The sequence below is a fragment of the Oreochromis niloticus genome, linkage group LG6 (assembly GCF_001858045.2).
Source record: "Oreochromis niloticus isolate F11D_XX linkage group LG6, O_niloticus_UMD_NMBU, whole genome shotgun sequence".
In the NCBI taxonomy this organism is placed as follows: domain Eukaryota; kingdom Metazoa; phylum Chordata; class Actinopteri; order Cichliformes; family Cichlidae; genus Oreochromis; species Oreochromis niloticus.
The window spans coordinates 16,994,083-17,007,654 of record NC_031971.2 but is presented as its reverse complement, the minus strand read 5'-3'; the positions used below and the strand labels follow the sequence as shown (position 1 = coordinate 17,007,654).

Sequence of the window (13,572 nt, the reverse complement as noted above, 5' to 3'; positions counted from 1 at the left end):
GATTAAAAAACAAGATGAGGAGAGGGACAGGAAACCTGTCGTCACCCAGTCACGATCTGACTGGGACTGACTGCACTCTTAAACAGATTTCTGAAGATTTGCAAATATTTGCTGTCTAATTCATACAGATTGCAAACAAGCTGCAATCAATCGGAGTCAGTCTGCGCTTATATTTGCAACACGTCAATGCATTTAGTTGCATTACGGGCTTGACTCAAGTGGCTGTCGGCTGGTTGAACTGGTTAAAACAAGGTTGTCATTTTGGAGTTAAAATGCTGCTGTGCAGCCACTACGTCACTATTTGTGGAGGAATTTCTGAATGACTATTTATAATCTATTCATTTCTTGCTGGACAGTAAATGTAAAGTTCTAGCAGCAGATTTATCACCTTTAATCTCAGTATTAAAGCTGAGATAGGGGTCAAGTAATTGTCAACTTGACATCATCAACTGGAAAATTATAAAACACTGAGAGCAGACTGACCCATGTCAAAGACATTGAGAGCGCAAAGCATCCAGCTGCAACAATATTGGTCATGTTGTGGTTTGCAACTACAACATGACATTAAAGCATGCATGCTTTAACTCTAGTGTCATTTGAGGCCATCTGTATTTCTTCATGCACTGACAGGCAAAAATTCATCTAACTTGAAAAAGTCACTGTTCCCAGTGAAAATGAGTGAGACAACAGACGCTGACGTTTTATCATTTTAGATATCCATCGTGGTCCTTTCACTGTAAAATTCACTATCCTGACTATTCCTTTTCTTCCAACAGTAAAGCAGCCGTATGGCATGTTTGCAAATCTTTCAGATATCACGAGAATAGCCTTAGCCTACCAAAAACAAAAACTTTATCTTCAAAATGTTCCCCTCACAGTTTATACATGCCTGCAGTCACGTGCTTTTTAGCTGCGGTTCTCATTGAAGATCATTTGGTACTATTTTGGTTCACGGCTTTACATAGTGTCTGTTCATTTGCAGTTTTAGGAAGAACCTTTTTGTCGTTATTGCACACTGTAAACCATGATGTTATTGTCTTATTACTAAAGGTTCTAGGAGTTTAGTAACTCAGTAAAACGGGTCATCGAATCGCTTATAATGAATTGTATAATTGTATTAAAGCTGTTTTTGTGTCGTTAGAGTTTGTCTTCATTCCATCATCTGCCATCAGCTGGCCCGTACAGGTCAGTCCCACCGACATTTCAGATGTGCACTTCACCAGTGTCCTTGCCAAAGTTATGCAGTTAAACCTCATCAGATTTAAGCAGATGTGAATGTTTCCCTGCTGGCAAACACACAAACACTAAACTACAGGACTTACAGGAACACGCATGGCTGCCTGTGAATCTGTGAGGAATGGTGATGATGGTGGAGGGAAGGGAATGTTGATCATGTAATGGTGACGGGCTGGGACGAAAAGCTGCAGATAAAATGCCTTTGATGTGTGTGATGGTTGGTGTGGATGCAGGTTATTACTTGTAATACATGCTTGCAATGACAAGCATACTTCAGGCTTATTCCATTCTACTGCTAAATGTTTAGCAAGATTAAGAGTGTGGTAACCAAAACATTGAAAAATTGATATTTTTCTTACTTGCCTGTAGTACTATCTAGCAAGATTTTCAGAATTTGAGTTTCAGTAAAAACAGCCTCGCATGTATACTCTGAATACATAAACCAACAGATCCTGAAAGTAACTTCACTTGAAGAGACGAGACGATGGCAGAAATCTCTGATCACCAAGATATTTTTCGTTGAGCAGAAAACATGCCTTTATGACTAACTTTTTAAGTGAAGTCTGTTTAGGACTGGCTTCTGATGCCTCCTTTAATACTGTCTTACCTGCGCATGCAGTCCAGAGCGCGCACGAAGAAGTCCTTGCTGAGCTGGTGTTCATCACGTAGGAGAGCGCACTGCTCGAGAGTGACAGACATGGATGTTCGGTCTTTGGCACTTTTACAGCTGGTAAACCTGATGCCATTTAACCTTCGGCAGATCTGGAGGAAAGTGGATGGGGGAAAAACAACGACACCACAGTTGGTTTGGGACACATCATGAAGGCAAAATGTTGTGAAGTGACTCATCTCGTTTTACATACCCTGATGTAGACACGTGCACACATCTACCATGTGATTAGTGTTTTCATTTTTATGTCATCCTTATTATCCGGCTTGCTTCACTCTGATTCATCCCTAGTACTGATAACCTGCAGAAGGCTCACTTAAAAGCTCGAGAAGGAACGTTGGGTCTCTCTCGCGCTCTCGCTCATTTCCATCTGCCCTGCCATTACTTCTCATTTGCCTTTGTGGTTTCAAGTTACTCATTATTAGTTAAGGTGTGTTTTACTTTTACCTCTGCCAAGGATGTTTCAGGTAATGTTCACGTGCATGTGTGTCATCATTCTTTCAAAAGTTTTGAGTGAATTTTGATAAAACGCTGTAGGGGTGTAGACTGAGTTTGTGTTAACAGTCCATTCAAATTTAGCTTTCATCCATAAGGTCTTAGAATTCAACTTCATCTTTAAAAACCAAAATGGACCAAAAGCCTTATAACTTCATTAAATACGATTCTAAGGCTACGTTCACACTGCAGGTCTTAATGCTCAATTCCGATTTTTTTATCAAATCCGATTTTTTTGTCTGCTTGTTCACACTACAAATAAAATGTGACAGCAAGCGTGCTCTAGTGTGAACGCTCACAGCGGCCCGCATGCGCAAAAGAAGACGTCGCACACAACGTGCTCTGTTTAGACCCAGAGCAAACAGTATTGTTTGACTGATGGCCCTTAATATAAAGACTTGTTTCGGACTTTACGTGTCCCAATTTTGCTGTAAGTTGTAAAGTTAGTTTGTTATTTACATATGGCCTAATAATCATCGTTATTGCTGTTTTAGAGAGGAGCAGTGCTTCAAAGGATAGTTGCAGATTTCTGTCAGAATCTGCAGATTATACAGTACAAATAAAATGTTCACGTTTCTCCAACGTTGTCTTCCAAACACTTTAACTAACATCTACACTGGATGGCCAGGAAGCGTTCGCGATGTCTTCTCGGGCGCTGATAATTGGCATCTGTCTTGTGTCAGTGAAGTAAAAGACGGATTTAATGCGACATGACCGTTCAAACAGCAGTCGCTTTCTAAAACATCGGATATGTATTGGATTCAGTACCACATACGAAAGTGGCCCAGATCGGATTTGAAAATATTGGATTTGTGCTGTTCACACTGTCATACCATGATCAGATATGGGTCGCATAGGGTCAAAAAAGTCAGATTTGATGCGCTTTCGCCTGCAGTGTGGACGTAGCCTAAGTGTAGTGTGTACTGCCAACAAATCAAAAGTACCATACAGTGGTCAATCGCTATAACGCGGTTCACCTTTTGCAGCCTCGCTGTTTCGCAGATTTTTTTTGTGCAATTTTGCATGTTTATTTGTTGTTGTTTTTTTTTACAGTGCATTGTGTTCTGCGTCCTGATTGGCTGTAGACCATGTCAATCAATCTTGTGCCGTGTGTCCTGTACAGTACAGAATACTTTCAGCTTGTCAAATTGACATAAATGTTCGATTGCTAGCAGTGTGACTCTGAAGTGCTGTACTGTTTGTTTATAAATTTTCTCCCCAACAAACACAACAATGTTGACGAAACGTTTTGCACTTGCAGGTGCCTTTGGTTTCATTCTATAATACTGGTGTCACGGGCTGGGTCTGTGATGGAGATGGATGGAGACCCAATTTACCTGTACTGTTAACTCAGTTGCCCCCCTGTGCACCTCGTCAAAGTCTGTTTTCTCGGGGGCGAAGAAGCTGCCTTTTCCATGCCTCTCACTAATAATACTGAAGATGTTAATCATGTGCCCACGTTTTGTGTTGACAATAAAGACAAAATTTCTGATGTTGGGCATGCTGACTTTGGAGAAAACACACTGCCATCACAGTACTGGGAAGCTGACACTGCCAAACCTGCCATAGACTATTCACTTTTGAGAACCAAACCAAGTGATGAACTGTTAAACCCTGTTATTATGAACAATCACGCTGAAGGGGATGTTAATGAAACAGAATGTGTTTATGATTCTGCACACCCAGGACATGCATCTTTGACTAAGAAGGCTTCTTTTAAGACTGTTATGGCATCTGGGGCCTTGTTAAAGACTGTGTCTCAGCCCCTGCTGTCCGTTAACTGCAAACCAAAAGAGAAAACTTCTGATCTGACAAGTAGTAAGACTGAATTACCTTTGGCTAGTACCCCCCCCTTTCTGAGTCTGTTTTCCTTGTTCCCAAGTCAAATAATGAATGTTCTGTTTGTATAACTAGGCCTGCGAAAGAAGAAATGTCTGGTGTTGACCATGAAAATGCATGTTATGTTCCTGCGCTGATCGGTCCCCAAGTTTCTCACTCTGCTGATGGTTTGACCATGGTTTGCTCCATGTGCTTTGGAGCCCGACATCAGTGACCGTATTTCTACACCGGCCCATCTGGGCTGGACGATTAAGGGTCAGCCGGGTTTTTCTATGTCCAAGAATGGCATTGTAATTTCTGTTAAAACAAAACTGAAGGACTGTTTAAGTTATGCTTCATCTTTATCTAATGACAAGGCTGAATTTTGTGTTTCCAAGACTGTCGGGGTGGAGAGTCATGCTTGTCGTTACACACCAGCTAGCTCTTTAACTGCACCTCTGGGCCAGGACTTTTTGACCGCAGTAACAGCTTTCTACAGTCCATCAGTGTGTGTGATTTAACTCCTCTATCACTTAGTCTCACCAAATGGAGGCTTAGCCTCCAATAAGTATACCTTTTTCTCATGTGACCGCCAAATTAATGTGTTAAAATCATCTGCAAACACCCCTGGTTTTTTTATGTGGGTTCAAGAATCAAGTCTTGGCCTTAAGAATCATGCTTCCATGGACAATTTAACTATCACGTGTCACTGAGCCAACTCATTCCAGGTCTGAAACTTTGTTTAAATCATGCTCTAAGGCTAAAGGTGTGTTAAGCTCTCCAAAAAGAGCAACTGAGGACTATTTGAACTGTGTTAAGAATTTAGTGAATTTAAGGTCTGTGTCTGACGTTGCTCCTCTGCTAGCACCTCACAAGGTTAATGTTCGGGACTCTGTGCTCACTCCCAAGGTGGCTGTGGTGCTGCCTGACCTCACACCTGCGTCTGATCTCCAGGTGGAGGCAGTAGTCACCCAGCCAGCACCTGCGCTAGTTTCAGCCACTAGGGTCAGGGCAGCCGTGAGTCAGCCATCTCATGCACCTGCATCTACACCTCAGGTGGGAGTGACTGCTGACCGGTCTGTTTCTGCACCCAAGTCGGTCCCCAAGGTGATGCCAGCCAGTGCGCAGCTAAGCTCCGCACCCGTACTAAGCACTCGGGTGGGAGCGGTTGTTGCTCTGCAGGCGCCTGCACCTGCTCATGATTCCATTGGAGGTTCAGTAGAATCATCACCGCCACGACAACTTCCTATTCAGTCATTTGGTCGGCCACCTGTGCAGTCATCGCCTTCATTTGCTGACAGCTCGGGGGCACTGTCACATTTTGTGTTTATTTTCTGTATTGTTGACTTATGTTTTTACTGAAGGTATGTTTAGTTCTTGTGGCTTCTATTATTTGGATAGGTTTGAGGTTCGCTGTAGCATGACATTATTTTGTTAGATTCATCTAGGTATCTTAAGCTCCTAATTTGCTTAGTCTTTAGTTCTGTTTATTAGGTTACTTTGTGTCATCACCTTCTGTTTAGTTTATCTTGTTGGTTCATGTCTGCGTGGTTCCTGTTTGTCAAGCTCATGTTATGTCTGCATCCCGTCAAGTTTATTTGACAGGTTAATTTTTAAGTTAATTTTGAGAGTTTTGTTTCTTGTTCTGTGCTTAGTATACATTTCCCCTGTTATGTCTTTATGTGCATTTGTGTCAGCTGTTTCCTCATGTGTTTCCACTTCCCATGATCACTCCCCTGTGTATTTAGTCTGTGTGTTTCCAGTTGTTCGCTGTCGCGTCGTCCGTTACCATCCCTGTCACTTTAGCTACACGTCATGATTCGTAGTTCTCCAGACTCTGTTACTGGTTCATAGTTATCTGCTCCTGTCGTGTTTTCATAGTCTTTCATGTACCAGTCCAGAATTCTGTTCTTTGCCTTTTCATGTCGTGTTCATAGCTCATAGTAATAGTTCAAAGTCACAGTCTTAGTAATTCATATTATTTAGTTGTTTCCCAGTTTAGGTTCTTTGTTTAGGTCTTTACTGTTTACTGGCCCTAATAAAGGCTCGCTTTGAGTTCAGTAAAAGTTTTGCCTCCTTCGTCTGTGTCCGCATCTGGGTCCTCCAAACACCCTCCACACGGGCTGACAGTTGGACTTATTTTTCTACGAAGGAACTTTGAGAGTGTTTAAACAAGAGAGAAAAGTGTGAAAATGTTCATGCCTGTCTGAGAAAAGTGTATAAAGTGTGTAGTGAGGGGTTTTACAGCCTTAAAACATCTAATAATTGTAAAAAATAAAGTTGGCTAGTTTAACCCGCGATTTCACCTATCGCGGGTTATTTTTAGAACGTAACTCCCGCGATAAACGAGGGACCACTGTATACAGATTTAAAGTATCATGTCACATTTGACCTCTGACCTCTCCCTCAAGGTCAATAGATTTATCTGAAGAATCTGATCTGAAGTGCCAATAATGCCATATAGAGCTGTTTAAAACTATGTTTCTCTATAAAAGCTTGCTACAAAATTAAAGTATGCTTAAAAAGAACAAAGAAAAAAACATACAGTTAAGCCCATAATTATTCATACCCCTGGCAAATTTTGACTTAAAGTTACTTTTATTCAACTAGCAAGTTATTTTTTGACTGGAAATGACACAGGCGTCTCACAAAAGATAATAAGATGATGTACAAGACGCATCATTGTGGAAAAAAAATATTTCTCAGCTTTTATTTACATTTGAGCAAAAAGTATCATGTCCAGAATTATTCATACCCTTTACAAACTGTCACAGTCTCTGGGAAAATCCAAAGTTCCATACCATTCCAAATAGTCCAAGCTGTTCTAAAGCATCCTAATTACCCTGATTAATTGGAAATAGCTGTTTTGATCAACTCAACAGGTGAAAAAGAGCAGCTCTCTGCAGGTGGTCTGTGGACATTCATGGCTAAGACAAAGGAACTCAGTGAGGACCTGCAGCTGTGCATTGTTTCTGCTCACAAGTGAGGAATGGGCTACAAGGCCATATCCAAATGTTTTCAAGTTCCAGTGGCTACAGTGCAAAGTATTATTAAAAAATACAAGATGTTCCGCACTGTGGAAAATCTCAGAGGACGTTGTCGGAAGCCAAAAGTGAAACCTGTGCTGGCCAGGAGAATAGTGAGAGAGGTGAAAAAGAATCCAAGGATCACCACCAAGGCCATTCTGGTGAATCTGGGCTCTGCTGGTGGCAATGTCTCAAGGCAGACAGTCCAACGGACACTGTTGGGTTCCATGGATGCAGACCAAGGAAAACGCCACTTCTCCAGGCACTTCTAAGGCATGCCAAAGCTCATTTGGCCTTTGCAAATGCTCATCTGGACAAAGAAGAAGATTTCTGGTCTTCAGTGTTATGGTCAGATGAAACAAAAATTGAATTATTTGGTCACAATGATGTTGCCTTCATTTGGCATACAAATGGAGAAGCCTTCAACCCAAAGAACACCATCCCCACTGTCAAACATGGTGGTGGGAACCTAATGCTTTGGGGGTGATTTTTAGCCAATGGACCATGGAACCTAATCACAGTAAACAGCACCATGAAAAAAGAGCAATACATGAAGATTCTCAACAACAACATCAGGCAGTCTGCAGAAAAACTTGGCCTTGGGAACCAGTGGACATTTTAGCACGACAATGACCCAAAACATACAGCAAACGTGGTGAAGAAATGGTTAGCAGACAACAACATTAACGTTTTGCAGTGGCCCAGCCAGAGTCCTGACTTGAATCCAATTGAGAATCCAATTGAGAAGGAGGGAGCTAAAGATCAGGGTGATGGCAAGAAGACCCTCCAACCTGAAAGATTTGGAGCTCATTGCTAAAGATGAATGGGCAAAAATGCCTGTGGAGACATGCAAAAAGCTGGTCTGCAATTATAGGAAGCGTTTGATTGCTGTAATAGTTAATAAAGGCTTTTTTCTATTGATTATTGAGAAGGGTATGAATAATTCTGGACATGATACTTTTTGCTAAAATATAAATAAAACCTGAGAAATATTTTTTTTCCACAATGATGCCTCTTGTACATCGTCTTATTATCTTTGGGGAGACACCTGTGTCATTTCTGCTCAAAAAAGAACTTGCTTGTTGAACAAAAGTAACTTTAAGTCAAAATTTGGCAGGGGTGTGAATAATTATGGGCTTAACTGTATATACAAAATACAATATCATTCCCTTTCAAAGTAATTACCATCCAGACAGTAAAAACAGTAGAAAAACCCCATCGCGCCTCACCGTTCCAGCAGTCCACAGTATCTCCACATTCTTTTTCTTCTTCGCGACTACATTCTGGCCCAAAGTTTCAAGTAATTCCTTTATGTCGGTCTGTGTCTGAAAACACGGTAGACCTGTTTGCACAAAACAAAACAAAAACAGAGGTTAATGAGGACAAGCTTCAGGCTTTAGATCAGGTGTGATCAAAGATTAAGACGTTTCTTTAGTAAAAATGATTTTAAAGTTGTGCACTTACATTCTAGTGGCACCTTTTCACTTAATGATTTGTAATAGGCTTCTAATGTCTCAAAGTTCTTCTGGTTTATTCTTTCTTGTAGAGAGATGTCTCCAAACCTGAGAGCAGAACAGAGTGTAAGATCGGTTAGGGCAAAAATATTTATCCTGATAGGCAGTTTGTGTGAATCCTGGCCAACCCTGCCCCAAACATGGTTCCCTTTCAGTCGATTCACTCGGTACAACACATAAGTATGGGGATATCACGCCCTCGCGTGTCCTGGCTGAAGAAACCTTTATTCACGCCTTTAAGGCAGATGACGTGTGATGACACGCGCACGGCCCCGCCTGCACATATAGCCGCAGTCATCACAGTCATCCCTCAGTTCTTACGCTCTTCACCTCGCTGAGAACACCTCTGCTGAGTTGGGCTAGCTAGCTGCTGCTAGTTAGCTCCGTTGTCTGCCGACTTGAACTTAGCTTCCTGGGGAGCGCTGGCGGGCTTCAACCCAGGCTGAAGCCCATCAGCGCTCCCCAGGAAGACGATGACGTGCTGGACATCGGCCTGGACATCCATGGTTTGTCGGAGGATGAGCAGGAGAGCTCATTGTCAGCCCAATGTGCCGCCGCTGCTGCGCCGGTCGGCCACGATGACACCTCTCTTTTTTCCCTGTTTCGCCGCACTGCTGAGAAGCTGCAGGTGGACTGGCCCTCTCCTCCGCCAGCTCAGAAGCCGTCGCGGTTCGCGGGTTTTTTCCTCCCACCGGAGCCCGCAACGGCCAAAAACTGCCTTCCCATGTTCCCAGACTTTCTCTGCGAGCTAACAGCATCATGGGACAAACCTCTGTCTACCCGCGTCACTGTGCCCGGCTATGGACTGTACATGGAGTTGGACGGCCCCGAGGGGCTGGCTTAGCTAACCCACCCCCTATGGAGCCGTCTCTGGCTGCTTATCTGGCCCCGTCCCATAACCATGGTGTCGGCGGCCCCGCAACTCTGCCGTCCAAGCACTGCAGATTCTCTGCTTCGCAGCTGGAGAAGATTTATCAGGCTCAGGCCGGCACTGCTTGCGCCATGAGCTCCGTCACCATGCTCCAGACGTACCAGGCAATGTGCCTGGCGGAGCTCGGATCGCTGGTTCCTGATGACAGCCCTTTGGCACCTCTTCTTAACGAGGTCAGAGTTGCCACAGGTTACATCCTCCGTGCGTCTCGCTGTGCAGCGCTCTCCCTGGGCAGAGGGATGGCTTCGACAGTAGTGGCGCAGAGGCACCTGTGGCTGACCCTCTCTGACGTCCCAGATAGGGACAGAGCTGTATATCTGGACGCACCAGTGTCTGCGGCTGGGTTATTCGGACATTCACTTGAAGCCATTCAGGCTAGATTCGATCTGCCACTTGGACTGTTAAAAATGAGAGCGTTTCATCGCTGGACTCTCTCTCACCGCCTGTGTGCATCGCGTCACCTCCGGAGGAGGCTGCCGGTAACCGCGTCTTGCATGCTAGCTCTCCGTCCTTGGAGGGAGCCCAGGCTGCTGCATCAGGGCTCTCGGATTGGGAGAGTGTTGTTTCGCAAGGTGGTGTCCACAGATGCTTCCCTAAGAGGGTGGGGAGCGCTGTGCAAGGGTGCATCAGTGAGAGCGATCTGGTCCGCAGCTCAGCGCCAGCTGCACATCAACCACTTAGAGCTGTTAGCAGTGTTCTTAGCTCTAAAGCATTTCCGTCCAATCCTGGAGGGCCAGCATGTCTTAGTCAGGACGGACAATTCAACAGTGGTGTCTTACATAAACAGGCAGGGAGGAACAAGCTCTCTTCCCCCGTTGAAGCTGTCTCGCTCGCTGCTGTTATGGTGCAGTGTTCATTTTCTGTCTCTGAGAGCCACCCATGTCCCGGGCCACCTGAACCTGGGGCCGGACCGTCTCTCCAGGGGGGGTCCTCTGGTGAGAGAATGGAGGTTACACCCTTTAATAGTGGCTCAGATTTGGGATCTATTTGGCAAGGCGCAAATAGATCTTTTTGCTTCCAGGGTAAATACTCATTGCCCCCTGTTCTTCTCCATAATCGACCACGATGCACCCTTGGGCTTGGACGCGCTAGCGCACCAATGGCCAGACATGCTCCTGTATGCATTTCCCCCAGTGGAAATGATATCTCCAGTTCTAGAGAGAGTGCGTCGGCATTCCCTCTCTCTGATTCTAGTGGCCCCTTGGTGGCCCACAAGGTCGTGGTATGCAGAGTTAATCAGCCTGCTAGCAGCGAGTCCTTGGCAGCTTCCTCTCCGCAGGGATCTCCTCTCTCAGGCGGGAGGAGAAGTGTTTCATCCGCGCCCAGATCTGTGGCGCCTTCATGCTTACCTGCTGAGAGGCTAAACTTGATTGCTAGGGGTTTGCCACCCAGTGTGATAGCGACGATTCAGAGCGCTAGGGCCTCATCTACTAGAGGCTTGTACGCTTACAAATGGCGAGCCTTCGAGCAATGGTGCCAGGACCGCCACACTCTCCCATTTCAGTGCTCTATTGTGGATGTTTTGACATTCCTGCAGGAGCTGCTGGATAAGGGCCTTTCATTTTCGACAGTTAAGGTTTATTTAGCAGCTATATCTGTTTGTCATATTGGCTTTGACGGGGTGACACCAGGTGCACATCCCCTCGCCATACGTTTTCTGAAAGGGGTTCGCCGGCTGACACCCGTGCTTAAGTCCAGTGTCCCTGCTTGGGACTTGTCTTTGGTGCTGGAGGCCCTTTGTAGCCCCCCGTTTGAACCCATCGAGTCTGTGGATATGAAATTTCTTTCATATAAGACTGCATTACTTCTCGCTTTGGCTTCGGCAAAGCGAGTGGGTGACCTTCATGCGCTGTCCGTGCATCCCGCCTGCACACAGTTTTCTCCTGATGGCCACAAGGTCGTATTGCGTCCAAATGCTGCCTATTTTCCCAAGATCATGCCTGCATCTTATAGCTCAATGGAGTTTGAGTTGCTGAGCTTTTGCTCCCCTCCTTTTGCATCTGAGGAGCAGAGGAGGATGCATTCTCTTTGTCCAGTGCGTGTGCTACGCACCTACATTGAGCGCACTCAGAATGTGCGTTTATGTGACCAGCTGTTTGTCTGCTTCGCCAATCCAGAGGCTGTCCCACTGGATTATAGACGCTATCTCACTGGCATACGGCACCAGAGGTCTTGCTTTGCCCCACGGGGTGAGAGCTCATTCCACCAGGGGGATGGCAACCTCATGGGCTCTTTTTAAAGGGGTGCCTGTAGCTGATATTTGTGCGGCAGCTAGTTGGGCATCACCGCACACTTTTGTGCAGTTTTATCGGTTGGACGTTACAGCCGCTTCGGTGGCTCATACTGTCCTTTCTGCTGGGTCTACCACTCACTAAGGAAGTGGTGGCCCGATTCCGGTTCGGTGGCTGCTCTGCGGGGCGTGTATATATGTCCCATACTTATGTGTTGTAATAATGGATTGGATTTATATAGCGCTTTTCAAGGCACCCAAAGCGCTTTACAATGCCATTATTCATTCACGCACACACTCATACACTGGTGGAGGCAAGCTACGGTTGTAGCGACAGCTGCCCTGGGGCAGACTGATAGTTATGTCTATAACTTCTGTTCCCTGAAGGAGAGGAACGAGGTACAACACAAGGTGGCCCCACTGAGCAGTTTGGCTCGGTGAAGAGCGGCTATCGAACTGAGGGATGACTGTGATGACAGCGGCTATATGTGCAGGCGGGCCGTGCGCGTGTCATCACACGTCATCTGCCTTAAAGGCGTGAATAAAGGTTTCTTCAGCCAGGACACGCGAGGGCGTGATATCCCCATACTTATGTGTTGTACCTCGTTCCTCTCCTTCAGGGAACAGAAGTTATAGACATAACTATTCGTTCAGTGGGCTGGTCTCTGGATATGGTGTTTGTTACTGGTGTATTTTGTTTTTTTTATCTCACAGCCCATTGTACGCCAGTGGTGCGAGTTTCAGTTATTAGGCAAATGTACTGTTTATAATATTGGGGAAATCTGCAGTCGGATGAAAACAAAGAAGTCACTTGGATGAGTGAAAACTCTACATCCAGATGAACAGAATTCCTTCTTCTGTAGTGTTTCGGGCCTCTTGGTGTTGTTGAGCTGGCCAGAGGTTTTAAAGTGCGTCCCGGATGAATGTTGGTGTAGACAATTCCTAGAATTTTTTGGTATTTCTCTGGTATGTTTATATTTGGTTTTCAGCCTCCCACACTTGCACTAAAATTGGACCTAATATGGAGAGCTCCATTGAAAGGTGATGTTAGGTTCAATTTCTGAAGTCTTGCCTGTTAAATTTGTAATGAAAACAAGAGAGCAACCCTCATATGGCGACAGAACTGCTAGTCAGCCAGCTGCTCAATCTCTGAACTTCAACCACAAATTTATTGTTTGATTTAAAATCCACTGTGGTCCCCCCCCCCCGCATGTTTGCACCAAGTAGGAGATGCTCTGTATCTCATTATTGTCACTATACAGTTGTACAAAGGCATTCTATTCTATTCTATGTCATGTCCAAAGACCCACTGGATTAGCAGCAAGAGAAAACAAACATAAAAACTACCTATAATTTATCCCTAAATGTATTCAGCAAATATGCTATCAAACAGACAAATAATTCCTATTTTAAGGTCCATGCATACTAAGAAGTCAAAGTTTATGTAGGAACCAGAAAGAAGAAACTTCAGAAGAGTATGAAAGCGTCCATCAGAAGCATCTCAGTTTTACAGAACAGAGACAGATGTTGCTTCCATTTCCTTCAAAACTGTCATGTTTACATGAGAGTTGTAAACCCTACCAATCCTTCCAAAGATCACAAATCTTTTAGTGCCTCTTGCAAACATGAAGAGCTGACTCGAAGCCAATAAA

At 44.7% G+C, this 13,572-nt stretch overlaps 1 protein-coding gene across 6 annotated transcripts in view; it reads right to left on the bottom strand.

The window, feature by feature from the left end:
* Positions 1-13,572, bottom strand: part of inpp4b (inositol polyphosphate-4-phosphatase type II B) — a 172,934-nt gene that overhangs the window by 7,656 nt on the left and 151,706 nt on the right. For all 6 annotated transcript variants that reach the window (XM_019360005.2, XM_019360003.2, XM_019360007.2 and 3 more), the window contains 3 exons: positions 8,710-8,807; positions 8,475-8,587; positions 1,844-1,998 (listed from right to left, as the gene is read on the bottom strand). In XM_019360005.2, the coding sequence (XP_019215550.1) occupies positions 1,844-1,998; positions 8,475-8,587; positions 8,710-8,807 (366 nt within the window). The remainder of the gene's footprint in view (positions 1-1,843; positions 1,999-8,474; positions 8,588-8,709; positions 8,808-13,572) is intronic.